The sequence below is a fragment of the Girardinichthys multiradiatus genome, chromosome 23 (genome assembly GCF_021462225.1).
Source record: "Girardinichthys multiradiatus isolate DD_20200921_A chromosome 23, DD_fGirMul_XY1, whole genome shotgun sequence".
NCBI classification, from domain to species: Eukaryota; Metazoa; Chordata; class Actinopteri; order Cyprinodontiformes; family Goodeidae; genus Girardinichthys; species Girardinichthys multiradiatus.
This window is the reverse complement of record NC_061815.1, coordinates 46,499,197-46,526,559: the sequence shown is the minus strand read 5'-3', so window position 1 is coordinate 46,526,559 and position 27,363 is coordinate 46,499,197. Positions and strand designations below refer to the sequence as shown.

General features: G+C 37.8%; 1 protein-coding gene across 3 annotated transcripts in view; it reads right to left on the bottom strand.

Annotated features, from left to right (window-relative positions):
• fstl5 (follistatin-like 5) overlaps positions 1 to 27,363 on the bottom strand; it is a 286,679-nt gene that overhangs the window by 65,489 nt on the left and 193,827 nt on the right. For 2 of the 3 annotated variants that reach the window (XM_047353775.1, XM_047353777.1), the window contains exons 8-9: positions 16,791 to 16,802; positions 13,466 to 13,586 (exon numbers count right to left, since the gene is read on the bottom strand). In XM_047353775.1, coding sequence (XP_047209731.1) covers positions 13,466 to 13,586; positions 16,791 to 16,802 — 133 coding nt within the window. The remainder of the gene's footprint in view (positions 1 to 13,465; positions 13,587 to 16,790; positions 16,803 to 27,363) is intronic. The other variant, XM_047353776.1, reaches the window with a different exon arrangement.

Genomic DNA, 27,363 nt, shown 5'->3' with positions numbered 1-27,363 from the left:
ACTTCCTAACAACGACCAACCGCTTCGATGTCTTCCAGTCAGGCTTCCTGCTCACCACAGTACAGAGACTGCTCTTGTCAAGGTGTTCAATGACATCCGTATAAATGCAGACTGTGGAAGAACCACAGTGCTGGTATTATTGGACCTTAGTGCAGCATTCTACACTGTTGATCATTCCATTATATTAGAGCGCCTGGAAAACTGGGTCGGCCTTTCTGGTACAGCACTCAATTAGTTTAAATCCTACTTGAAGGACGGACTTTTTTGTGTCAGTAGGTAACTTTACATCAGAGACCACAAAAATCACATGTGGCATTCCCCAGGGGTCCGTCTTAGGGCCCCTCCTATTCAATATCTACATGCTCCCCCTAACTCTTTAATAAACAACAACATAAGTTATCATAACTATGCAGACGACACACAGCTATAAGTTGCGATGTCACCATGTGACCATGAACCCATTCAAGCACTGGGTAAATGCTTAGAAGAAATCAATGCATGGCTGTGCCAAAATGTTCTTCAGCTGAATTAATGCAACGGTGTCATTACAGGTCTGCCTAAAACGTCGATCAGACAGCTGCAGTTGATCCAGAACGTTGCTGCCCGCGTCCTCACTAGAACTAAGAAAGTGGAGCACATCACCCTGGTTCTAAAGTCCCTACACTGGCTCCCTGTATCTCAAAGAATGGACTTTAAAATACTTCTGTTAGTCTATAAATCACTGAATGGCTTAGCACCAAAATACATTACAGACTTGTTGTCAGTGTATCAACCACCCAGACCTCTCAGGTCATCTTGCTCAAATCGTCTCTGCATACCCAAAATCAGAACTAAACATGGAGAAGCAGCTTATAGTTCTTATGCTCCACTAATCTGGAATAAACTGCCAGAAAACTGTAAAAGCGCCGAAACCCTAAGTTGCTTTAAATCAAGATTAAAAACGGTTTTGTTTAGTGTGGCCTTTGAATGTGTTATCTAAACATTATTAAGTTTTCAGTCCAATTTTCCTTTCATTTTCTTATCCATCATTCTATTATCTTTATTTTTTTTAATTACCTCTGTTGTTTGATTTTCTTTATCATTGTAATGTTTTTCCTTATGTACAGCGCCTTGAGTGCCTTGTTGCTGAAAAGAGCTATATAAATAAACTTGACTTGACTGAATCCTTTCACAGTAAAACATGAGCTGCAGTGTGTAGCTCACATACTAGCTTCCTTTCATTCTTCATATTGATGAAACCTGAGTCTCAGACAGAGAGTCCAAGTCAACTCTGAAGCCTTGAAGTATTGGCACAAGTCTAACTTGAGTCCAAAGTCTCAAACTCAAGTTGCCATTCCTGAATCTGATATTTCTGAAAATATTTTATACAGGCTAGAACTGAACACTACATAAAATAAGTAGAGTGTTACTATGTTATTAACACCAATGCCAAGTGTATGATACACTGACACCTCAGTGAAGTTTGAAATGATCAGCTGTCTTCTTCATGATAGCCTCTGTTTCTGTGACAAAGTGAGAGAAGTCACTCATTTACAAGTAGATTCCATGCAGAGTCTGCTTTCCCTACAGTTCTTTCACTCCCTTTTTTTAATTTCTTGCATTATCCTGTAAAATTACGTAAACACACCATTTGTCGATTTTCCATCCATTTAAAATTTACCATGGATGGCAGGGTGACATCAGACACAGGACCGTATTGCAGGTTAATACTTGGGATTGGATTACCCCTAGTACCAATATTAAACTAGATCAGTGTTACCAAGCTGTTGTAAGATTGTTTTGTGTGCGTTAGCAATCTTTTCTCAGAGTCCAGCATACATTGCAGTCTAAAGATTAGACAAATATTGTAAAATATTTGATCAATCAAGCCATATTTTGCTGTTCATTTAACACAATCCATATTGTCAGTTTTCTTTTCCAGCCTTTGCCTTTTCATGGCCTTCACTTCCACAGCAAGCAGTTTCCCTCTAACATCAACCAGACACTGCAAATCCACAAATCTGCACTCCTTGTTTGAGCTTATTTCTAGCAATCACACACTGCTAAGACTCAGACTTTTTACCTGCAGGCATTTCTTTGGTACTACAGGAGAGGGGGAAAAAAGCCTTACAACCTCATAGAATTCACCTTGGGGCTCGCAAGTATCCGCTCATTGACCAACACTGGGCAAAGAGAGAAACCCGGTTTAATCAAGGTTTGGTTCCAGAGTGTCCACAGTGTATCGAGGTAAGCTCTCATCAGGTCTCACCTCTACCTCTGCCCTTTCCTAACTAGAAATATCACATGTAAGGTCAGAAAGATAATTTTTAAAGCCACAAATCAGCACACAAAGTCCCCATCTTTACCTGCCACCCAACAGCTGAACTGCAAGCTGACAACGTCCCTTCTTAAAACTCCTACCTCAACCGAAATGTGAGCTCTCACACAAGCCTAAAGAAAACCTTAAACTAAAATGGTTGCAATGAAACAATTCCTAAAGCAATCTGCGTAAGGTATGCTCTTCCTGTATCTGATAGAACAAAAATATTAAAGGACATTGTAAAAATGTAGCATTTTAAATGTTTCCCTTGTGGATTCCGAAATTCCAATAAGGAAAGTTAAACAGTGGTTGGTGTACAGTACTTTTTTAGTTTGACTTCCATTAATCTATTCCAAACAGCAATTTGTTTTCTGCTAACGTGGCTGTGAGAGTGGACAAACTTTGCAGCCACAGTGAACAAATGAGATTCAACTTTATTGATTGCAGCGGGTAAAATAGGGTCACTGCAACCAATGAAAGAGCTGGCACAGAGACCAAAACTAATAAATTAGCCCAACAAAATGAACATCTTTGGAATAATAACAGGTTTTTAAGATAGCACTAGACTGTCTTCTTAAAGTTGAGGTGGACTGTGGTTTCCATTAATGAAAAAATATGGATGGTATACAGAATGTGTTACATCAATATATGTTAGGCACTTTCATGAATCATGTGTTGAAAAAGAAAATAGCAAAACTTGTCACAGTTGATTTCTTTTCATCAGGGTTGTCCAAAGTGTGGCCCGTGGCCCATTAGCGGCCCTCTGAATAATTTTGTGCACCCCCTGGACCACAATTCGAAAAGGCAGAAATGTTGTTCCTCAGCAGGCAGTTGATGCAAATGCACTGCTAAATAAAATAATTAGAGTGAAATATTCCCAGGGGCCAGGCCTTTCAAAAAAATATTCAAATTAAAATCTTCCTAAAATAGAAAGCACAAACTATTAATCTTGTATTAATCTCATTTTTTGCTTTCAATTTAATTTGAATGTAAATGACTTCTACAGTGCAGTTTGTTGGAGCACCAGCTTATCTACAGCTAAAAGGAAGCGCTTAGATGAGTTCATCGGGAAGAGCAGCTCTGTCTGTGGTAAGAGACAGAAGAAGTCTGGCAAAATCAACATCACTGTTGGAGAATGTCTCCCACTCCATGCATGAAGCTGTTGAAGGAGCTCTCTAGTTCTGCAGTCACAGACTGCTGCATCCAATGTGCACAAAGGAGGGTTATTGCAGATCCTTCCTCTCAGCAGCTGTTAGACTTTATAACATCACAGCTCCCGACAGATTCAATAAGTTGTTTACGTCCCTGCTGTTATTTACACAGTTTTTCCATTTCATGGAAATAGTCTGTTATTTTTATGCACAAATACACGTTATACATTTTTTTAAATTATCCTACTTAGTTGCACATTTCTTTGAATCCAAGTGTCCTGTTTTTAATAACTGCACAGTATATTTTTCTTAAGCTGTAAATGTGACCTTACTGTACTGTCTCATATTATTACCTTCTATTTTTATATGGAACCCTTGTTTGAATCTGCATGCTTTGACTTGCCTGTCTGCTGGTACACCTGAATTCCCCCACTGAGGGAAAATAAAGGCTATTTCTATTCTATTCTAATAAGGCAACAATAGATTCTGTCATTCAGTTTTTTATTTATTTATTTTTTTGCAAACATGCAAGACCATTTTTATGTTTCAGATCGGCAATGATAAACAGATCCAAGACTATTTTATCTGTTTTGTTAAATTATTTTGTATTTAGTCTATTGTTGAGCAGGAAACAATGAGAAACATTGCATTATGATTTAATTAGCATTTTTAGAGAATGGAAAAAAATATATTTTTGTGGCCTTTGATTAATTTTAAAGTTCATAGTTTTGGCTCTGTGGCATAAAGTCTGAACGCCACTGCTCTACATGTTCTCAGGGTCCCCACAAATTCTCCAGACTATATTTTCTTTTTCATTCTTTGGTTTTGATTACATTGTGGACCTTTGACTACAAAATATTCACCTTGCTGGGTTTTCTGTTTTTTTTTTTCCATCAAATCCTTAAACTACTCAATACTAAAAGCTGTCTCCTGTTTTAGCAATAAATAATTTCCAAACTTTTTTCATCTTTAATGTTACACATATTCTGTGCAATTATACTGAGTATCAAATAAATCTGTTTGGGGGAAACATATCAAAAATAATTTAAAAAAGATGTAATAACCTGGTGACAGAACTGTGAACACTGAAATTACTCGTTTTATACTTGTTGAAACACATTTTGATTTATTTTCAGCACTCAGTCTTCTTGAGTTTTCACCTCTCATCAATTATAGCAAATCATATTAACCTGAAATAAAGTTCTGCTGTCCCTATAGGATTTTTCTCACATCTGCTCAATTGCACTCTTTAGGTAGAGTCATGGTTTGCAAAGGATAGAAATGGTCATAGTGTACAAATGTATATGCTTGATGGTCAGAAAAAACTCCACAGCATTTTTTAAAATACTCTCATACAGTAAAGACATTATATAATAATTAGAGAAAATATGGAACCAGTGTCACAAAAATAAGAAATTATTCCAAAATTCAAGAAAGCAGTAAATGGAAAAATGGCAAAAATCTTTCAGAACCTTGGCAAAAAATGTGTGATGGTCTGAAGGAGCCAAACCTTCGGACAACAATCCAAAACATATGCTCGTCACACAAAACAGCACTAATCATGATTAAAAAATAAAATAAATAAATAACACCCACTATGAAACACAGTGGTGGGAGCATCATGTTTGTTACTTACTTTTTTTTAAAGCTAAATGAAATTGTGACAATAATCAACTTTGAGCCAAAACCGTCAGGTATCTGCTTGAAAGCCATTCAAAAATAAAATAGTTCTGAAATGTTTTAACACTGTCATCTTTTTAATCACACAGGTGGATGTTGTGATGGAAAGTCTTTTATTAAGTGTTCCAAAGTGTATGACCTTTAGGTTATCTCTCACCTCAGAACATCTGTGTTTAGAGGAGGAAGCTGTAAAGCCATTATCAGAAGTGAAGGGTGATGTCTCAGGAAGAGCAGATAGTCCACTCATAAATAACTTTGTTACCTCTGACCCGGGAAGGGTCTAGGGCCATAAAGCACAAACTCTTTTAAGTTGAGGTAACACCGACATACTGTTTAAATACTGTGTGTAAATGTTGATCGGGGCTTTGCTTCACTGACTAAACTCAGTGACAGGGTCTTCAAACGCTGAATGCCTTTGAATAAAACTTATAAAGACAAAGTCCGGTCTTTCTCTTGTTGATGAGTTATTTTCTCTCCCACTTTAATAAGAAAATCCACAACAATGTGATTATGACAGATTAGATGTAGATTCTTCCGATTACAGTTTATGATCAGTAATACAATTTCATCCCCCTCCAAACCAAGTAAAAAAATGTTAACTGGGATTTAAACAAATGTGTTAAAAGAATTAAAGGCCAAAAAAATACAGTAAGGTTGCCCTACTTTTATTTTTCCATGACAAACAAAGACGTTCTGAACCAAAATGATCAATAAATTGGACCAAAACTCAATGTGTAAGGTGGAAAAACCAGAGGTAGGTTAATATTTGTTTATTTTAAAGAGTTTCTGATTATGGTTTATTTAGATTATGCACGGTGGTGCAGTTGGTAGCATTGTTGCCTTGCAGCAAGAAGGTCCTGGGTTTGATTCCCAGCCTGGGGTCTTTCTGCATGGAGTTTGCATGTTCTCCCCATACGTGGGTTCTCACCGGGTACTCCGGCTTCCTCCCACAGTCCAAAGACATGCCTGTTAGGTTAATTGGTCACTCTAAATTGCCCTTAGGTGTATGAATGAGTGTGTGTATGGTTGTATGTGTGTTGCCCTGCGATGGACTGGGGACCTGTCCAGGGTGTACCCCGCCTCTCGCCCATAGACTGCTGGAGATAGGCACCAGCTCCCCCGTGACCCACTATGAAATAAGCGGTAGAAAATGACTGACTGACTGACTAGATTATTAGATAGCTCTGGACACTTAAACTTTTTTCATACTAAATGTTTTCACTAATATTTATTTAGACTTGGAAACAGATAGCATCAAATTCCACACTTTTCCAGACTTTAAGACCATGAAGGAACCCTTTGTTCTCAAGCACTTCAAAAACAAACTCTAAATGTAAATCCAGATAGTTTTTTTCTGGCATCAGTGATTGACAGTTTGGACTCTACCTTCGTAAGATTAGCCCATTTTAGCTATTTCGTAATTGAGTTGTATAAAATCTAATCTCGGTAAGGTGATAACAGGTCCTTAGAGACTTCACCCACTCTCAGAATGTTGAAGTTAGCCTTCATTGTAAAAGGTCGTGTGGAAGTTACAAAATTAATTACAACCCAAAGTTATTAGTCTCCCGGGATTCACCTCGTCTCCATAAACACAAAAAGGTCTGTATATCAGTACAATTAACCTCACAGTAATGTTAGAAGAATGATAATTAACCAGCTGTCTGTCAAATGTAAGTGGGATACATTCATTGTCTATATAAAGGGGTTTATTTGCATCCATCTCATGGAATTTAGAGTGGTTTAGTCTAATTTACTGAAGCTCCATCACTTCACCTTTGCCCTCTGCAATGTACCTCTGTTTTAGGATTCACATGGCTCATCATACCCACCAAAACCAATTAGAAGACAAAATAACTAAACATTTGTCAATGTCAATCAGTCTGTGCCCATATAATCTTATACATCATGTGTGATGCTTTTAGCAGTAGGTAAAAAAAGTGAAATAAAACTTATGGAAATGAGTAGAAGTATTTCAAAAGATTGCTATGGTTTCTATTCTGAAAGGCTTACCAAAATCAATGGAACAATTATAATGTTTTTAAAATTTTAAAGGGCATCACGTATATCATATTTCAGAAGTAAAAAAAAAAACAACCTGAAATTAAAATGTATAAGTAAAATTTGACGCATGTTTGTGTAATGACCAGCAGTAAGTCACATCTGTTCATTTGATTTCATATTTGGTTTGTTTGTTTTGTTCAGGGTTTTTTTTGCACTGAAAATCACTATTGACGATTAGCATCATCTGACTTGGCTTTTCTGCATAATTTGTTAATTATGGAGAGTTTTAGTTTTACAGCATTCCACCTGCACTTCATGACAGCTCTGACTGACTTCTCCAAACCAAAGCTCCTCCAATACAGCAGAGACTTTCTTATGCAGCGAACCTACTCGCAAGACCATAATAATCGCCAGACCCCCTCCCCTTCTTAGAGGTACGAAAATAACCTATCTCCCACATTCTCCTGCACTCTATTATTCTTTCCCTTCAAAATAAAATGGACGAGCTGCAAGCAAATGTGCATTTTTAGCATGAATTCAGAGATGCTTGTTTATTGCGGATTACAGAGACTTGGTTGTCAGATAGAGATTTGGACATGGACATTTGGACAAGTGACTGTAGACAGCTTTGGGGCACCTGCGGGCCTGGATCAAGATGCTGATGTGACAGGCATGTCAAGCTGTGGAGGAGTTTGTCAGTATGTAAATGAAAGATTCTGCAAAAACACTATGATCAGAGAAGGTCTGTGTACCAAATATGCTGAATTGTTATCTGTGTCCCCACTATCTGCCCCACAAGTTTCCTCGGATATTTGTTTCTGTGGTTTACGTTCATCCCAGAGCAGATAAGGCTGTTTTTTACTATACTGCAAGTAACCCAGAGGCTACATTCCATAACCCCTGAGGCTCCAGTTTTTATTCTTGGGGATTTTAATCACTGATCTTTTAAAAAGACTCAGATTTTTTATCAGAACGTCACATATCCCACCAGACTGATTAACACTGGATCTGTGTTATGGCTCAATTAGAGGAGCTTATCGATCTCTTCCCCTCCTACTTCTTTGAAGTGCCAATCACAACTGTGTCCAGCTCATCGCATCCTATCAGAGTCCTGCAGAGATAAAGACCCATCATAAAGAGGATAAAGGATGATTCTATCCTGGCCTTACAGGGTTGTTATAAGTGAACAGGCTGGGAGACGTAACAAGAATCATGCAGTGACATTGATGAACTTACAGCAGTTATGCTTCCTACTGTAAATGTGTCAGCTTTAACCTAAATAGTAAACACTGGGTGAAAAAAATCACTTAAAGTGTTGTTGAATAAAACAAAGACAAGCAATTAGGGATAAAACCACTCCGAGAGAACTCAGAGAGTGCAAATAAATGGACAGCTTTCAGAAGAGAGTCCATTTTCTACTGGGCCAGCCCAGGGGTGTGTGTCTTGTCTCCTTTGCTGTACATCCTTTACATTAATTACTGTGGTAACTAGCATAACAAGTATATTTAAGAATTTGTAGATGACTCAGCTTTTACTCCTCAGATATCAACCATCAAGGGACAGGGGGTTGAGATTTATGATACTTATTATACTCTGATTAAAAAGTGCTCCTGTAATATTTTGATTAGTTTATTTCAAATCAGTTAAAATTTGAAATATTGATTAGTTAAGTAGTAGTGGAGGTTGTTAATCACTGGCTGCTGTTTTGGCGTGAATGAAATTAACAACAGATGACAACTAAATGACAATGAGACAACCCCAAAAACAGGAATGATTTTACTGGTGGAAGCTACAGACAGTTTTAAGCATAGTTTTAAGAGCATGGAGGAGATCCCAGGAAACAGGCAGTTACTCTAGGAGGGCTGGACAGGGCCGTCGGAACTCCTTAACCCAACCCATCAGCAGGACCAGCATTTCCTTGCATGCATACCAACGTTGTCAGGTATGCGGTACAAGCACATGGGGGCCATACAAACTTCTGAGGACCATTCTGACATACTGCATTGACATTCCAGCATACTGGACAAGCCTACTGCATCAGACCTTCAGGTTAAATTTCTTGGTCAATTTGGATTAAACCCTCTGTGGGTTGATAAGTTTTATTTTCATCAAATGATGTGGAATCCTTTTGTTCCCAACACATTAACCATTCTATATCAATATGAATATCCAGCAGGATTTTTTCCAAATGAGATCGATAGTGTTTTTAAAGAGTTCCTTTAATTTTTTGAACACTGATTTTGGACACTGATCAACAATAAACTGAACTTTGATTCAAACACAGAAATACTCTGCAGGAAAGGTCAGCAACATTTTTTCCATCTTTGTAAAATGGCAAAATTCAACAGACAGAACACTGATGTGCATATTTCATCAATTTTACATTGAATTAATTCTGACTTTTTTATTTGCTTTATGGAAAACTTAGTGTAACACACAAAACTGAACTATCAAAATTGAGAAATTCAGAAGAAATTCACAGGTGCTTGGCAAAGAAGCCTGACTGACCTGAATGACTACCAGACTCTGAAAAAAGCTAACTCTAGCCTGCCTGTTAATAATCAACCCCTCCACTCTGACATTCAGCTTTTACTCTCTAGATCCCGGTTCAGATTCCCTTCTTTATACCAATCTAGAATTGGTATAAACATTGATTTATTCCTAGTGCAACTTCCCTCAATTCAGGCATGGGGAAGGGTTAGTGGATTCATCATTGATGATCTAGCTTTTCATTACCGATGGCAACTGTGTTTTCTTTTGCATTTTTAACCACTGTGATTTCTCAATGATGTTTTGTTTTTATCCTGAAGTGATGGATTTAACATGTTGTTTGTCTGTTTATAAATGTTTTATTGTTCCCATTTTGGGCTCAGCATTTTATATGCTCACTTAAGGCCTGAGGGGTTTTCGTGAAGCTTGTGCACAAATTAACTTGCCTTAATCTAATTGAGTTTTTCTCAGCAATTACAAACTCTATTTAAATAATATTGGTATCCAAATAAAGCTAACATTTAGCAGATTCCATCAGACGTGTAAGTATCACAGCAGCTGTGATCGTTTCACCGAAATTCACTTGTGGACATTACCTGTGCAAATATTCATGCAGCTGAGGTAAACGTTACAGAGGTTTTAGTAAAGACATACCTAGGCGTTTCGCCCATTGGTACAACATGGCTTGTTTTTAAATACTCTTTTTGTAAACACTAATTTATTTTTCATTTTTAGTAACACAATGAGAAACTGATCTGTTAATATCTACTGACCAGCAGCTGTACGCGGAGCAATAACTCGAATTTGGTTTGTCGGAATTGCACAAAGGACCCCTCCTTTTCATACATATACATTTTTTTTCATGGGAAATTTCTAAATGTTATCACCAATGGATTTTTTTCTTAACAAAAAAATATGTTAAATGAATGTCTGGGTGCTTATTGGCAACAGAAGAAAGAATTATCTATGCAGGATTATCGTCAATCAAGTAAGGTGAGCTCTGTCAATAGGATGTATTTCTCCTCACCCACCAAACACAATCTCTCTGTTGGAAACACTTTCGCCTTAGAGTTATAAAACAATTAGAATCTTGAATTTAAGGGATGAAAAAACCCAAACCCAAAGGAAGAGGACACAAAACAGTTTATGCCATGCCATGGCTGGGTCAGATAACTTGTGCTGGGAGTCAACAGCCGGACCACCAAAGTCAACACCACTTTCTTCCTAGGTGGTCTCTGAATTATGCAAGGATGCAAAAGTATAGTGTTCCACACATGACATCACAATCGAGGAACCATGAAGATCCTGTGAGCTTGCTTTTTTCATCCTTTTTTATATTTTATTTGTTAAATTCTGAAAGTAAATGATCCAATTGTGAGCTACTAGCCTAAACACAGATGAAAAGAGAATATTTTAACATGGTCATATGCACTTTAAGCAACATTGAAAGAGATAATTTTGTTGGACAAGTGTATATTACAATGGTAAATATGGTTTTATACTAATAACAGAGATGTTAGTGGACCTTTCAGAAATGAAGAAAACCAAAACTAAAAAAGAACTTGAATGTTGTTTTTTCTAGTACCCCAAAAGTTATTTTTGTAGTATCATTATGTAATAAATTTGGACTGAAACTGAAAAGCCTTGGCTTCGAATTTAGAGCATTAATTGCTCCACCAGTGGAGATGGTAGGTGTTAAGTTTCTTTTTTTATATGCAGTAATGTTGTGTGAGCTTAAATTTAAATGGACAAATTAATTAAACTGCAGTTTACTAATTATTATAGTAACAGGTTATGCATTTTTAAGGTATTGCTTGAATGTGGTTATTATTGCTATAAATCTTCAACATTTGCACAAAGGAATGTCTGATAAATCCCTGTCAGCTGTGGAAAAGTCAGAAAATATAGTTTTTAAGGTTAAGAAAGACAGGTAGCAAATTAAAATCTTAAAGCAGCTGTAGGAAAAGCCTTTTAAAGCTTCCAAAAATAGGAAACACATTCAAATAGCTATGTCCATGCAGCTCAGGCTTTAAAGGCAGCAATTACCTGGAAACGTTTCTCCACAAAGCTTAAACGGTTCAAGTTTTTATTTGGTAATTTGGTCTAGAAACATTTGAAACTTGATAAAAATCAGACTATTTACCATTCACTATATAAAACTTAGTTTTCTAATGTTTTAGTAATCTGTCAACAGTTAAGTGCCCAATTATACCCAGTAATAATTATATCAGCACCTTTTTTCTAGGTATAAAAAAGGAAACATTTGACTAACTACTTATGCAAGGATTTAGCTTACTACATGGGCAACTTCTGCCAAACTGTGCCTAAGAAGCTTGTCACAGTGTCCCAAACTGTCCTGCTTCTAGCTGTTAATTGGTGGGAACGTTCTGGTTTTGGAGGCAAAACCCATTCATTTTTTTTTTTAATTGCTATCTTCTGAGTTGTATAAAAATGCAGCTGCTTCACAAGTTAAATTATGTTTATTAGTGCCGGTTAATTAAACTTCACTATCTGCTCTCTTCCTAGCTTTATTTTTGGTTTCAACCAGCTCCCTAGGGACATAACTGCATCCTCAGGAGTTAAATCGCCCATGGAGTAGTTTCTAACTGCATCCATCTGCTTCCTGGTGCTGAGTGGGCAATGTACTGTACACTGAGCTGAAACTCATGGCTGAGGCCCTAAGTTGTCAAGGTGAGCTGGAGATTTGAGTGATGATCCTAGGTAGATTCCCAACTGTGAGTGACATTTTTCTCACCATCACATTGCTTTGCAATGTTCCTTTGCAAAATGGCTGAAGCTATTCAAGCTTGTCAATTTTCCACTCTTGGCACAAATTCTCAACTGGATTTGGGTCTGGACTTTGACTGGGCCATTCAAACCCTTTATTTTGCGTTGACTAAACAATTAGAGCACGGTATGTTTAGGGTTGTTGTCCTTTTGTGTAGAGTACAGAACAACAGCATACAGATGTTGCAAATGCACCTTTTTTATTAGATATGTGTATATTGTACATTGTAAATTGTAAATTTGTATATTCTGTAATGCAAAAACAGAACAAAAGAGCAAAGTGTACCGGAGGCAAATTCCTTGTTTGTATGTACGAACGTGGCAATAAAGCTGATTCAGATTCTGATTCTTTTGGAAGGCAAACCTCCATCTCAATCTGAAAACGTTTGCAGGCTTGCCGTGTATTTGGTGAGCAGCGTCTTCAACATGTTTGCTTTGTCCCCTATATGCCTTGTGTCAAACTGCAAACACAACTCTATAAGACTCAACAATTTTCAAATATTAATTAACTCAAAAAGATCTCCCACCTGATCTGTGGATCTCTGCAGTTCCACCAGAGATATCATGGGCCTACTGACTGCTTCTCTGATTAATACTCTTCTTGCCCAGCCTATCAATTTAAGCGAACTAACGTTCATGTGTAGTTGCAGTGGTGCCTTTTGATTTCCATTTTCAGATAATGCAGTGCTCTGTGAGATGTTCAAAGATTCAAATGGTCTTGTAAGCTAAACCTGAATTCAGCTTATCCAAAACTTCATTCCTGAGCCATCTGCTGTGTTCCTTGGTCCTTATGGTGCAATTTGTTCTCTACGTTTTGCCTAACACAGTTTTAAAATATTTTTTTATTGTAATTTTCTTTTTATTTTAAAATCCTAAATCATTTTCCTTCTAGTTTACAATGTGTTGGCCTATTATATAAAATCCCAACCAAATGCAATAATGTTTGTAGTTACAATTTAAAATGTAGAAACGTTCAACTTGTATGAAAACCTTTGCAAATCCCTCTATGCTGATATATTGTTTATATCAAAGTATGTGTAGGTATAACCCCGCTTACCATTCACTTGGAGAACGTGGGTCTGAAACAGTTTCTCATATCCATCCGCATGACAGGTGTAGTTCCCCATATGGGTTGTGGTCACCTTGGTGATGTACAGCGAGCCATCATCCCCGAAATCCTACCAGGGAGAGAGGGGAGAGAATAAGCTTAACTCACCTAGACAAACAGCTCACAGCCTAGAATGAGCAGCTGTGGATAAATCCTGGAAATCAAACGGTTTCAATGAAAATGCAACAGATATCAGTGCACAGATGGGAATCTGGAAATAAAAAAAATAAAAAACTTTTACTGCTGTAAGTAAAGGGACATTGTGGAGCAAACTTCTATCAGTCTATAACATAAGCTGAGACTGTTTTATCCTACAACATAAAACTGAAAATATATTTATCTAAGTCAGATTAAAAAATAACTGTTTAGTCATACAGGACATTTTTCCTAACAGATGACAGCGATCTGACTCAGCTTTAATTAATTACTGCAGAAATACTGTTTACTTCTTTCATAGCAACACCTGGTAAATGTAGTACTGCAGACATTATCTAAATAACTCTTGCTGCACTTTTCAAATATTAATGCCCCTGAAAAAAAAGTGGTTCCCCTACACCATCCATGTTCAAATAATAGATGAAACCATTCCCAGGTTGCCTAGTTAAAATAAAACAAAGGCAAAATCTATCCATGGATAACTTAAGAGTGATGAATTCATGCCATGTTTTGATTAATAAACCTGTGAACAAAAGAAAGACGTTTCTGGTCAAAGAAGAGCAAACAGAATAATAAACTGTTGAGGCCGCAGTGCAGACAGAAGCCCACAAAGCTAATGAGCCTGATGACGATGCAATCCGCCAGGCAGAGAATTAACAGATGCCACCTTGTAGAGACCACACAGCAATGAAAACTGAACACCACACATAAAGCCAGTTTTGTTTTATATACAGCCAACAATAAAAATACCACAAAATGACGCTATGTTTTTAAACGTATAACAGAACCATGCCTTTTCTTCCACCTGATAGAAGTGACATAAGAACTTTATCAGTCTAGAACAATCCATGCTGAACGTTTTATCGAATAGATTGGGTTTTCAAATGCATTTGAAAGAACATTGGTTCTGACTGTGCAGCATTTTTGAACTCAGATTCCAACAGTTATTCAGATTTTTTTTACTTTAAATGCATTTTACAGTGATTTCAGCTTCTTGCTGGAGGTAACTGTTTTTAATACATTGTTGTTTTTCCTGGTTCAGTTTTAAACAATTTTCTTCAATCCAATCAACATTTAGCTACATACTATGAATATATTAAAATGTAATTTGGAAATGTAATTGCTACAGCAGATATGACATTTTATATCAATAAAATACTGCTCAATTAAAGAAGGATGTTTATTTCATTATATAATTTAATCTTTGCAAGTTATTTAAGTTTGCACTTACTCTTTGATTAAATAAAGAGGAATAAAGAGGCATAGGCGTAGTTCTTTACTTTAAACAGGAAGATTGTATATTTATAGATGTCAAGTTTAATTCATGTTAAAAACCTTTTCATCTTACATTGATCAGGACTTTGATTTGTTTCTTTATTTAAAATAAAATGTACTAAATAAAGTTCCACTTGAATTCATTTAGGAAAATGTAAGAATTTAGAAATATGATACCAGAGAGTACCGAAAAACTAAAGGTGCTCATGATAAAACAAAGTTTTTGCAAGCTAGAGTTTTCTGTTCTAACTTTCGCTTTTAACGTGATTGAGTTCATTGCTTCTCATTTCTCTTCACTAAACACTATTTTAATTTGCAAAAATATTGTATAACTTCTAATTACAAATCATATTTCCCATTTACATACAGTCAGTCAGTTTCTACCGCTTATTCCATAGTGGGTCGCGGGGGAGCTGGTGCCTATCTCCAGCAGTCTATGGGCGAGAGGCAGGGTACACCCTGGACAAGTCGCCAGTCCATCGCAGGGCAACACACAAACAACCATGCACACACTCATTCATACACCTAAGGGCAATTTAGAGAGACCAATTAACCTAACAGGCATGTCTTTGGACTGTGGGAGGAAGCCGGAGTACCCGGTGAGAACCCACGCATGCACGGGGAGAACATGCAAACTCCATGCAGAAAGACCCTCGGTCGGGAATTGAACCCAGGACCTTCTTGCTGCAAGGCAACAGTGCTACCAACTGTGCCATCGTGCAGCCCCTCCATTTACATACATTCTGTAGAAATTGAACTTACAGATTGTAGGTAAATGGAATGGTCATTCACCATTAAAATGTTGACAGACAAGTTGGTAACATCAGGCTTCCTGTTTACAAGCGTGTAATTCCTTTATCATTTTATTCTGCTGAGCTCAGGTCTGACTTCTGAACTCCGTATGAGTGAAGCATAAGAGCTTTACAATACGAGGGGAAATTGATGGTACCTTTTTGGCCGCTTGGGCTGAGAGCATATTGTGTCACCTTCTTAAATGAAAAATGAAGGCGGGGGAGAAATGAAACTCAGAGGGGTGGAACGAGTCACGGCGGAGACTGTCGACATGATTCCTCCACGTCACCTCATCACCCTCACCTTAGCTATCAGCAGCACCCAGCTCTCTGCAGAATGTACGGGCCAGTGTAGAACTGCTCAGAAGGAAGGCAGACAAGGGCGGGTGGAGGAGGATTTACAAATAGGCCACAGCCCTCAAGAAACTATAATTAATAAAGCTGCCAGTGCTAGGTCACCTTTGAGAGGGTGTTGAAGGGGCTACTCATGGGATAGCTGACCTCCAGTGACGAGGCACTTTCAAAGAAATTTCCTGTCAGCTTCAAAAAACTTTGAAAAGAGGCAAACAATGAGTGTAGGTGAAAAAACTAAACTACACTCTATTGCATGGAAGCCTGTCAAGTATGTATTGCTTTTTCCTCTAACAAGAAAAATAAACTTTTGAAAAGGGCATTTATCTAGGAACAAGTCACATTAAAATAAAGCAGAAACTTCACTTTATTCTGGTCTGAAATAGTAAAAGGTAAATTGCACTTGTTTACATTACTTACAGCAGTAAAAATTGATGCAAACCTAAAACTCTTCTTTTAACGTATCTGTAGATTTTACCTGGTGCTTACTGTTGGCTTTGTACATTTACTGTCAAATTGTTATGAATATATCTTCTTTAAGTTAAGATTTTAATGTCAATAATTTCACTTCAAACATGTGATGAGTTAAGTATAGTTCAACATGTTTCTGGTGCAGGCACCGTTGCAGCTTTATGGGCTTTTTGTGGCTATAGTGCAATAATAACAAGCATAAACACAGCACTACAAGCAGGAATGCCTACCTGAGATGTTACCTGTTGAAGAAAAAGGAAAGGTAAAAAACTTTTGCACTTGAGTTTTCACAACGTTTAAAACATTAGAAATACATTTTACAGTTATCTAATACCAACTAATATGCCACCAACTTTTATTTGCTATGCCAACAAAAGTACAAATGTAATGCCAAGAGTTAAACATGCATTTCTTAGGAAATCCTGGCATCCTGGCTTTGTTGAAATCAAAAAGTTAACCATTGGCATTTACTGGCAAAAAATACACTCCTTTGGGGAAAATACCTGGCATGCTGCAGGAGAAACTGCACATAAAGAAAGCATTCTTGTTTTCCTCCTTGTTCTGTCTTTCAGGTCACACAAACTTTTATACAGGTCACTCATACTTATCTATTCAACATTTTGATTTCCTCAGGGGGAAAAAAGTATTACTAGACAGTGGTGCCAATGACTACATAGAGCTTTTAGCTCTGTTTTTAGAAAACAAACACAACTACATTTTTAATCACTTGATTAGTAAATACTGAGGGGTAAAGGGTATTATAGCAATTAGCCAAGCACAGCTAAGTAATGGTAAATGGACTGAATTTCTATAGCGCTTTTCCAGTCATATCAACCACTCAAAGTGCTTTACACTAGAACCACATTCACCCAGTTGCAGATACATTCATACACCAATACGCAGATTGGTAGGCAAATTGAGATTAAATGTCTTGCCCAGGAGCACATTGACATGTTGCAGGAAGAAGCTAGGATCAAACTCAACTTGAATTTCAAGACGACTACTCTTCTCACTGAGCCACTGTCGCCTCCAGTGGAAAAGATCTCCAGTTTCCTTCACTCAATATGAATTGGGTAGACTGGTGATGATTTTTTTCATGTGATTTTATGTTTGAGCGTTGTATGATGTGTATATAAAAATGTATTTATTATATAATTGAAGTTATGAAAACCTTTTAATTATATTAAAGTACACCAAAGACAATGTTCTGCATATAGTTCAGTACATTTCTTAATGGGTGATGACTAGGTTAATTATTAACAGAAATGCTGAGAAGGCGAAGTCTAATTATTAGATAAGGAATTAACTGTGACTTCAGCATAACTCCCTGACTAATAGATGACTAGCTGCCACCAACTTGGCACCAACACCGGAGCACCACAAGGGTGTGTGCTGAGCCCTTTCTTGTACACACCATACACCAGAGCCCTTTATTCCCTCACCAGCCATATCATTCTTCAATTACTATGATGATACCACCCTCATTGCACGGCAGACAGATGACCCATCTTTTCTGGAGTATTGGAACACCATCAAACAATTCACATTAAAGCATTGTACATCCAACCTTCTTCAGCAATGTTTTATCATTTTCAGACCAGTCAAAACTTAAAACCATTAGTGACACAGCCTTTAGGATCATAGGAATGCCAAGACCCCATCTAACTAAACCAAATCCCGAGGGCATAACATGCATTTATAAACATAATATCTCTGGGGCATAGAGAAAGATTTGTGCCATGTTTGTGTTTTACAGTGTGTAATCTGGAGAATTTATTTACCAATTTTGGTCTTTCAGTTGTAATGTGCCTGTGAGATAAGACCTGTGCCGGGAACAAAAATGTTACCCTGCTGACAATAAAATCTAAAGCCTGACAAATGCAGAGGCATGGTTCTAGGCTTCAAAATTACCTAAATAAATGAATCGACCCCAAGTATCGAAATTCAATCAAAATCTACCTGTGTTGAAGTATATCATTCAATTAAAATAACAAAAGACAAAAGCAATTTGTTGATCACACAGACCAAAGCTGAAAATGTATTAATAACATGTACAATTTCATGCATTATATGGTGCATCTGCTCTATGTGGGGTTAATATGAAACTCCAAATATAACAGTGTGCATAACAGTAGATAAAACATCCGTTCCAAAAGACCAAAACAGGCATATTCATCTCAGGTACTAGCCTTTTTTCATAAGGTTTGAGCTACCTTACTATTACAAAATATGTGATAATTCAATGTTTGTCTTTGATTAGGCTCAGAATTTTTTGAAAACGTTTAATTGCCAAATTTATGTGCCCCAAAAAATGTATTCATTAACTTATAACCACAACCTTTCCCCCCATTATGCTGTTCCATAAATGCAAGATTGAAAAATAATGTCATATGCACTTCTATGAACCAAAAATCATATCCTTAATTATAGATGTAAGATGAATGTTCAGACACCCGCACGCCTTCAAAGTACACGGATGAGTCTTCGGCTGGGCCAGTGGGAGAGGATTGAATTACTGACAGCCTTGGATGATGATGCAATAGCCAGCAACGGTCAGCTTCATGGAATTACAGTAAGCTGCTTTGTCAAAATTTAGCGAGACTCTATTGGACTCCAGGATGCAAGCTCCCCAGTGGGATTAATGTGCAATTTACTAGATCTGAACGTGGTCAAAAACGTTTGAAATAACCATGCTCTAAACTGGGGACGCCTGCGGGATTACACTGCAAACGTCCCATGTACTCACAGGAATATGACTAATCAATGCTGTCAGAGGATGCTCACAAAGATTTTCAACAAGCAATTGTACTAAATTGTCTGCAAGGCAATTTAGAATGTGTTTGTGGGTGCCAGGTGCATATGAAATCCATTTTTGTCTATGCAAAGATAATGATTGATTGGAAGCTTGAGAGCCAAAAATAAATCAGAATTAAGCCACCCCATAACCCATCGTTAGTTCAGCTTGATTTCAGCTTGAAATGTGATCAGTGTTCTGTAAATTTACAGGATCTTGTGCATCATGCTGAATGCTGAATCACTTGCTGGTACTGTTTAGATATAATCCACACAGCAGCAGAGGCTCCATACTGAGGCTTAAAATGCAAAAAAACTGCATTAAGTGCTCTCAGTCTGAAGATACAAATTGACTCAGTCGCTTTATGAAACATGCTGGATGGACTAGAAACGCAAAACAATAGTGATTTATCAGTCAAATAAATTGAGGAAATGCAAAGATCTGAGAGGTACCAGATTGGTTAAAGAATTAATTAAAAAGTGCTATTTAAAATGGTTGGTTTTAAACGTGTTTAATTTTCCTCCAAATTACTAAATCATTTTTTTAACTCATTAAAACAGAAAGGTCTCATTGTCTAATTTAAATGTTTTTTATACCCTTTTGTTAACATTTGATTAAAGCATCTTTTGCTCAAATCTACCTTTAAAAGCTATAGTTACTATGTATCTTCCCTTTATACATTTAGACTGTACAGTAAATTTCAGGTATCTTCAGTGGTGCTCTTAAGGCTTCTGCCTGTGTGATGGAAATTCTTGCAGTAAGCATTTCACAGTGTATAACCTTTTTTACTCCTCAGAACATCTGTGTTAGAGGAAGAAGCTGTAAAAGCCATTATCAGAAGTTTAATGGTTCAGACCCATCTTTAGGACAATGTCAGGAAGGGCAGTTAGGTCTGTTCCTAGATAACCTTGTCACTTTTGAACTTAAGAAGGGTTTGGGTCATAAAACACAGACTCTTTGCAGTTGAGATAACACTGTCATGTTCTGGTATAAATACTGTGTGAAAATGTTGATCTGTTCAACTGACTTGCTTGGTGACAGAGTCATTCAAACGCTGATGCCTTTGAATAAAACTTATAAAGACAAAGTCCGGATTTTCTCTTGTTCTGAGTCAACTTCTACCCACTTTGATAAGAAAATTCCACAACACCTGCATCTCTCTCTGACATTTTAGACGTTCTGAAGGCAATTTTTTTGTTTTGTTATGTGTATGTGTGAGATTTTCAAATTGACATGTGTCAATATGACAGTGTTATGTGAGTGGGTGTTCAGGAGGTATTTGGCAAATCTCTGGTGGACTGACATGTGCCTTTAACTGTGAAGTTGCTTTTATCCGAGCAGTCTAACATAAAAGAGGTAGCTCTAGAGTTTCTATCTCATGAAAGAAACTCTGGAGCAGTTACTATCAATTGAATACCAGTCAGAGCAAAGCCCTTGACTTTTGACTTGACAAAATCATTTTCAGTTATAAACATGTATTATTTAAGAATTATAGAGGCCATCAAATATAATTACATTGAATGTTATATAGGGTCACTGAACACAAAGTGATATATTTTTAAAAAAAAGGATTTTCTTTTATACTGAAATGTTATGTTACAGAATTTTGTATTCAAGCATATTAATCGAAAGTTGAGTGGAAGGAAAATGTGTGGCAGACCAGGGTGCACAAGTAACTGGGTAATCTGTAGATTACCCAGTTACTTCCTTCAGAAGATTCAGGCCACCTCAGTAGGGCCACAGGGTGATTGCCTTCATAACACTTCAAACTGATGTAGTAGCTCATGCAAAAAAATTGTTTTTCAGTGGCTGTAAGATATCATCATAAGAAATTAATATATATAAACACTTGGAAACACATCACTATGTGGGACTTTCACTTCTTTAATTAATGGAATGGCAACTCTTTAATAATATTCCTATTTATTTATAAGCACCTTTTTGTCCAACTTGGAGGAAAAGTCGAGAGGTATTGAATTCAGTGTGCACAAATGTCTTAACCATATCATTTGGTTTTCACCCAACTCACACCGTGGACCAGATCCGATCTCACATTCTGCCTGCTGCATGGAAAAGTTTGGAATAACCTCCTAGTTGAAATAAGGTTTCATCGTGGATGTGCTTTGATAATTTCATGGCCCAAAGGTATGCACACAAAGCTTACTGTGCCTGAATGCATTAAATAATGATTAAGCAGAGTTTTGTTTTCAGTGCACAACAAGTCAATAAATTAATTTAGTCTGACTAATTTTTCTAGAGGAAGAAAGACCTTTTATTTTCCGATCTGTTATCCTCACTCTTATAGTCATCTATATAAAGGTTTGTTTGTTCAATGTATCAAAATGATTTTTTAAGTCATTGGTTGTGATGGTCACTCTGATTCTAGATGTATCTATGTTGGATGAATGGCCACACACTCTTGGTCAACCTTAGTCCAGTCAAAGCTAATTTCTGACCATAGTCCTGACATAATCATACTAATAATTCTGTCAGTTTAGAAATTAGGAAAGCTTTGAAATTATTTATGATTACTCAGACCTTTATATATTCATTACTGATTGGGCCAAAATATGAATGTAAATGCTGTGTAAATTCAGTTGTGTGGTTATATGTTTGAAATCAACGGACACAGAATGATGAAAATGACAGCCATAAGCACATTATGGACAAAGTGAGAGACTGTGTTATTTTTGATAATTAATTTAGCTTAGAGCTTACATTTTCTAACATCACGAGTGGAAATCCTTAAAAGTAATTCGTACTGCAAAACCCCGACAAGCAGAGTTTAAAATTCTGAGTCAGATTAATATGTGCCCCAAGTCTGTATCTGTTTGTTTAACTACTTCCATCTGACAGGGTGACACTGGGAAAGAGATTATTTAAAATCTCTAAACTTAGCCCCATCAGGCTGATAAAATTTAGTTTTTGTGACCTTTCAGAGCAGTGGAAACATAAAGCACACAAATTCTCTGGGATTCCTTTAACCCAGGTAAAAAAAAAATCCTAGGTATGTAAATTCCAGAACCTTTGGTGGAAAAGAGGCTATTGTTTGCCAGCAGTACATTTTTCATTTATTTTGTCTAAAGTTCTTAAAGCCCTGTCTTATTCTTTACTTAAATTCCACTGTGGAGGCACCTTCAATAAAAGCAGAAACCACCACCTCTGCAAATGTTCAGCTCCAGAATTTGCCTAAAGAAGTTACAATTTTGGACTTCATGTGGAAGTTTTTGTCTCAGTCATGGCAATAATGGGGACAAATACGTTAAAGCACAAAACCACAGACCTTTGACCACGGTGAAGTTAGTTTTAGGTTGGATATTGGACATTCATGCTCCACAGATTCAGCTGAGGTGTCTTCCTCTTTGATCTGATATAGGCAGTCTGATTACAGGCAGCTACTCTCTGCCTGCTCCCTTCTCCTACAGATGCTGGCTCCTTAAGGACAATAAATATCTAAACCAACATGCTGTGGTATTGTTTTGTGTCTTTTGGAGGAAATGTTAGTGTGTCTGAACTGCTGATTTTATGTGGAATCAGCCATTTGTTCGCTACTATACCTCCACTCTGGTACTATATAACCCAGTATGGTCTGCCACCACAATTCCCAGCAGGTATTGCGGCTGATAGGAAGGGGCGTCACAGCTCTGATGTCACAGTGGACTATATAAGGACACAGGAGACGCCCACCTTTGCCTTTTCCCCGCTGGAAACCAAGACCGGTTACCACGCAATGGAGGCATACATCTTTCTGGAGAAGAAACTCACACATGGGTTTTCATTAATTTTCCCCACTGGCCAAAGGTTTTCCAAGGAGACAAAATTTTCCTCTTTGTTTTCGTTCCAATTGAAATGCTTACATATCTTTGTCATATCTTTGAGTTTGTTACGGACGTGTAACAACTCCCCCCCCCCCCCAATAGCTTGGGCAGGATAGAATAGGATTTTAGAGCTATTTAGAATTGCCACTTATAGTCCAATGTGTTCTCAGTTGTATGAGCATGATATGTCTTATTGAAACTTTGATTGCTGTTGGACTCTGAAGCCGCCGTGCTTGGTGGAAGCTGTGCGCATCTCACTGTGTTTGAACACCTGAGCACAGATTCAGGTGAACTTAAAGTTGGACTGCTAGAACCTCATGGTGGAATACTCACTATTCCTTTGTCTTCACTCTTTGTGTTTTTCCACTGGTTGCCGCTTAAAGGTTTTATGACCCTTTGTGTTTCGCCAAGCTCCATTTTTGGGAGTTTTATGACTACAGCCTGGTGGAGGCCGCTCCCAAAGCTTTGCTCAGTACCATATTTTCTATTGTTTTGCCATAATTGCTGGTTTGACTTCATACACACTCAATGTTGTTTTATCTTGTTTAGTTAGTTATTTTACCCCTTTTGTGTAGAATTTGCTTGATTAGGTGAATATTATTGAATCAGAATAGCAAGGTGGATCAGTCTGTTGATTCAATAAATATTTACGTAGATAAAGAGAAGGCGTTTGTGTTTATTTTGAGCAAGAGTGATTTGTCTGTCAAAATAAGGTCGAAGTTCCCCCACCTTCGGGGAAGCGGTTGATTAAACAGTGGCATCTAATAGTTTCCAATTATTACTGAGAATTTAATAATTGTAATTATCAAGGGCTTTGAGCCATAATTACAACACCAGAGGGCATCTCTGATGTCGATTCGTAAGTAATGATTTTTGGTTAAGAAATTAATCTTTTTCGAATTATGATTGTAAATTATAATTCTTGATAAATATTAATTAATCAATAATCATAATTCTTACACAATGCTCTGCCTATATGTAATTCAGAAAGCTGATGTGTCCATTTAGCCTTTAGGCATGGTTTATAATTTGTAAACAGTAAAATTATATTCCAGTTTGACCCGCTCTGGCCATTGTGATCCTTAATTTTGCTGTAGTTGCTCATTCAAATTAAATTAAATTCAATTCAATTCAATTCAATTCAATTCAATTCAATTCAAAAATACTTTTTTATATCCAAAGGGAAATTAAATGTTGTTGTAGCTCATGTTCTGCAGGTTTCTTCAAAGAGCCGTTGTAGATGCTGATGGCTGTGGGCAGGAAGGATCTCCTTGTAGCGCTCCGTCTTACAGCAGATCTGAAGAAGCCTCTGACTGAAGACACTCTGTTGTTGTAGGACAGTCTGATGAAGAGGATGCTCAGGGTTCTCCATAATGTTCTTCATTTTATGAAATATCCGTCTTTCCACAATGATCTCCAGAGGTTCCAGAGGAGTCCCCAGAACAGAACCAGCCTTTTTTATCAGCTTGTTGAGCTTTTTTAAGTCCCTGGCTCTGATGCTGCTTCCCCAGCAGATGATGGCAGAAGAGATCACACTCTCCACAACAGACTTATAGAAGATATGCAGCATCTTGCTGCAAACACCAAAGGACCTAAGCTTCCTCAAGAAGTACAGTCTGCTCTGTCCCTTCTTGTAGATAGCTTCACAGTTGCATCTCCACTCTAGTCTGTTGCCCAGGTGAACACCGAGGTATTTATACTCCTCCACCACCTCCACTTCTTCTCCCATGATAGAAATAGTTTTTGACTTATTCCTGTTTCTCTTAAAATCTACAATCATCTCCTTTGTTTTAGTCATGTTAAAAATGAGATGATTGTTTCCACAACATGCCACAAAGCGGTCCACCACCTTCCTATACTCAGCTTCTTGTCCATCTCTGATCCAACCCACGACTGCAGAATCATCCGAGTATTTCTGCAGATGACAGGAGTCTGTCTTGTACTGGAAGTCTGAGGTGTACAGAGTGAAAAGGAATGGTGAGAGTACAGTCCCCTGTGGTGCTCCTGTGCTGCTGACTACCTGGTTAGACTCACAACCCTTCAGCCTCACAAACTGTGGTCTGTTTGTCAGGTAGTCTTTGATCCAGGAGATTGTTGAGGCCTCCACTTGAGTCTTCTGGAGTTTCTGACAAAGCAAATCAGGTTGGATTGTATTAAATGCACTGCAGAAATCAAAGAACATGATCCTCACAGTGCTAGTCGCTTTGTCCAGATGACAGTGGCTTTGTTGAAGCAGGTGTATGATGGCATCTTCAACTCCAACTCCACAGCGATAAGCAAACTGAAGGGGGTCCTGATGGTTTACTGTTTGCTTACTCAGGTGGGCCAACAGGAGTCTCTCTAGGACCTTCATGATGTGAGATGTCAGGGCAACAGGTCTATAGTCATTGAGGACTGATGGGTGAGTTTTCTTTGGTACCGGAACAAGACAGGAGGTCTTCCACAACACTGGAACCTTCTTCTGGGCCAGGCTAAGGTTGAAGAGGTGCTGCAGAATCCCACAGAGCTGCTCTGCACAGGCCTTCAGGACTCTAGGGCTGACATGACCTGGACCTGCAGCCTTATTCCGATTCAGTCTCTCCAGTTGTCTCTTCACCTGACTTCTTGAGACACACAGGTGGAAGGGGAAAGCAAAGGAAGCATCAACATCTTCTGATATGGTTGATGGCAAACATGTGGAAGCAGAAGGGTCTAGGGCTGAGGTGGAAGATAAAAAATTTGTTTTATTAACTTTTCCCTGCACAGTGGGCAGGGTTAGGGTTAGGGTTGTCCCATGGGCAATCAGTGAACAGCAGTCTGTTCATGTCACATGTCAGTGCTCAGGAGCAGGAACCAAGAAAGTACGTACCGGTACGGAAAAAAACAGTAATGTTAATGCTTGCAAAGCGAGTGGAGTCGAGTAGGGCCAGATCGATTCAGTGGAAAAGGGGAATTAGTGGCCTTACTTGTAACCAGAAAAAACAGCCGTATTGTGCACCACAATCCCGTGGGCAGTAAATCTGCCCCCATATGGTTAAGTAAATCAATTATGCAAATGAGGCATCCATTAGCGTTGTAACAAGATTTGGAGGACAACTGACAAAATATGGATGCACCACAGTTCAGTTCCATGTTTCATAACTAAAAGCCTGTTAATTTGATACATCAGTGCTATTTGCTACACCGTATAGAAAAAGTGAAGAAACAAACAAATGTGAACTGAAAAACTGAAGTGTCTGAAAGTTGTGCTCATGCAGTCATTGTCATTATTGAAGAACGTCAGACAAAAGCTTTCCTTGAATAATGAACATCTCTTCACAAAGACACTTTCTTCCCTCAGTTGACATTTGAATTAAAAATATACAGAGCAAGATCTAATATTCGTCACTCGGGAAACAGACTAGTATGTTATGTGCAAAGAGCAAACAAAGACCACCCGTGGTCAGGACAACAAACTCTGCTATGTGTCTTCAGGCAATATCAAAACATAAAACAAAAGCTGGTTGTATTGAACCTACGAAAACAAGAAGAGAAAAAGTGTTTCCTGGGGGAAAAAAACACATCAAAGCCTCTTTTGACCTCACGAAGCCTTATCTCACTTTGAAAATCCCTTTAAAAGACACAGCACTTTCGGTTTACAACTATTTTTGCCCTTGAATTGTCTAAAAACACACATATTATAATACAGAAAATGACTGAATAAAGCATATGGCAGGTAAGCTGTTGGACTCATAAATGCAGTGTTGGCACAGCTTTTTATGAGTAACACACATCACCAACAGACAGAACCAGCACACTATTTTACAGGCAGCCTATGGTGCCAAGGATGACTGACAACAGCTGGGTGCCTCTTACTCATTTTAAGGGTCATCAACATTTAATGGAACGGTGGCTTTGTTTGATTCCCTTTATCTACTGCAACACTGTTGACTTAATTATGCACTGCAGTATCATGCTGTTCTTGGTCTGTTCTCACAAAAAGTGAAACAAAGGTTCAGGTAAATTGGAACTGCATCTGAACTTCATCAAAAGAATTTACTTACTTTCTGGCAGATCAAAAGAAGCAAGACAAATGTCAGTCTGGGGCTGAGCACACAGATTAACACACAGAGTTATAAATGTAGGTCCTTCCTCTAGGGTTGAAGCCCTTAGGTATCCCCTTTCATCTTCTCTCTTTTTCTCTGTCATTCCCACCATTTTCTAAACAGTCGA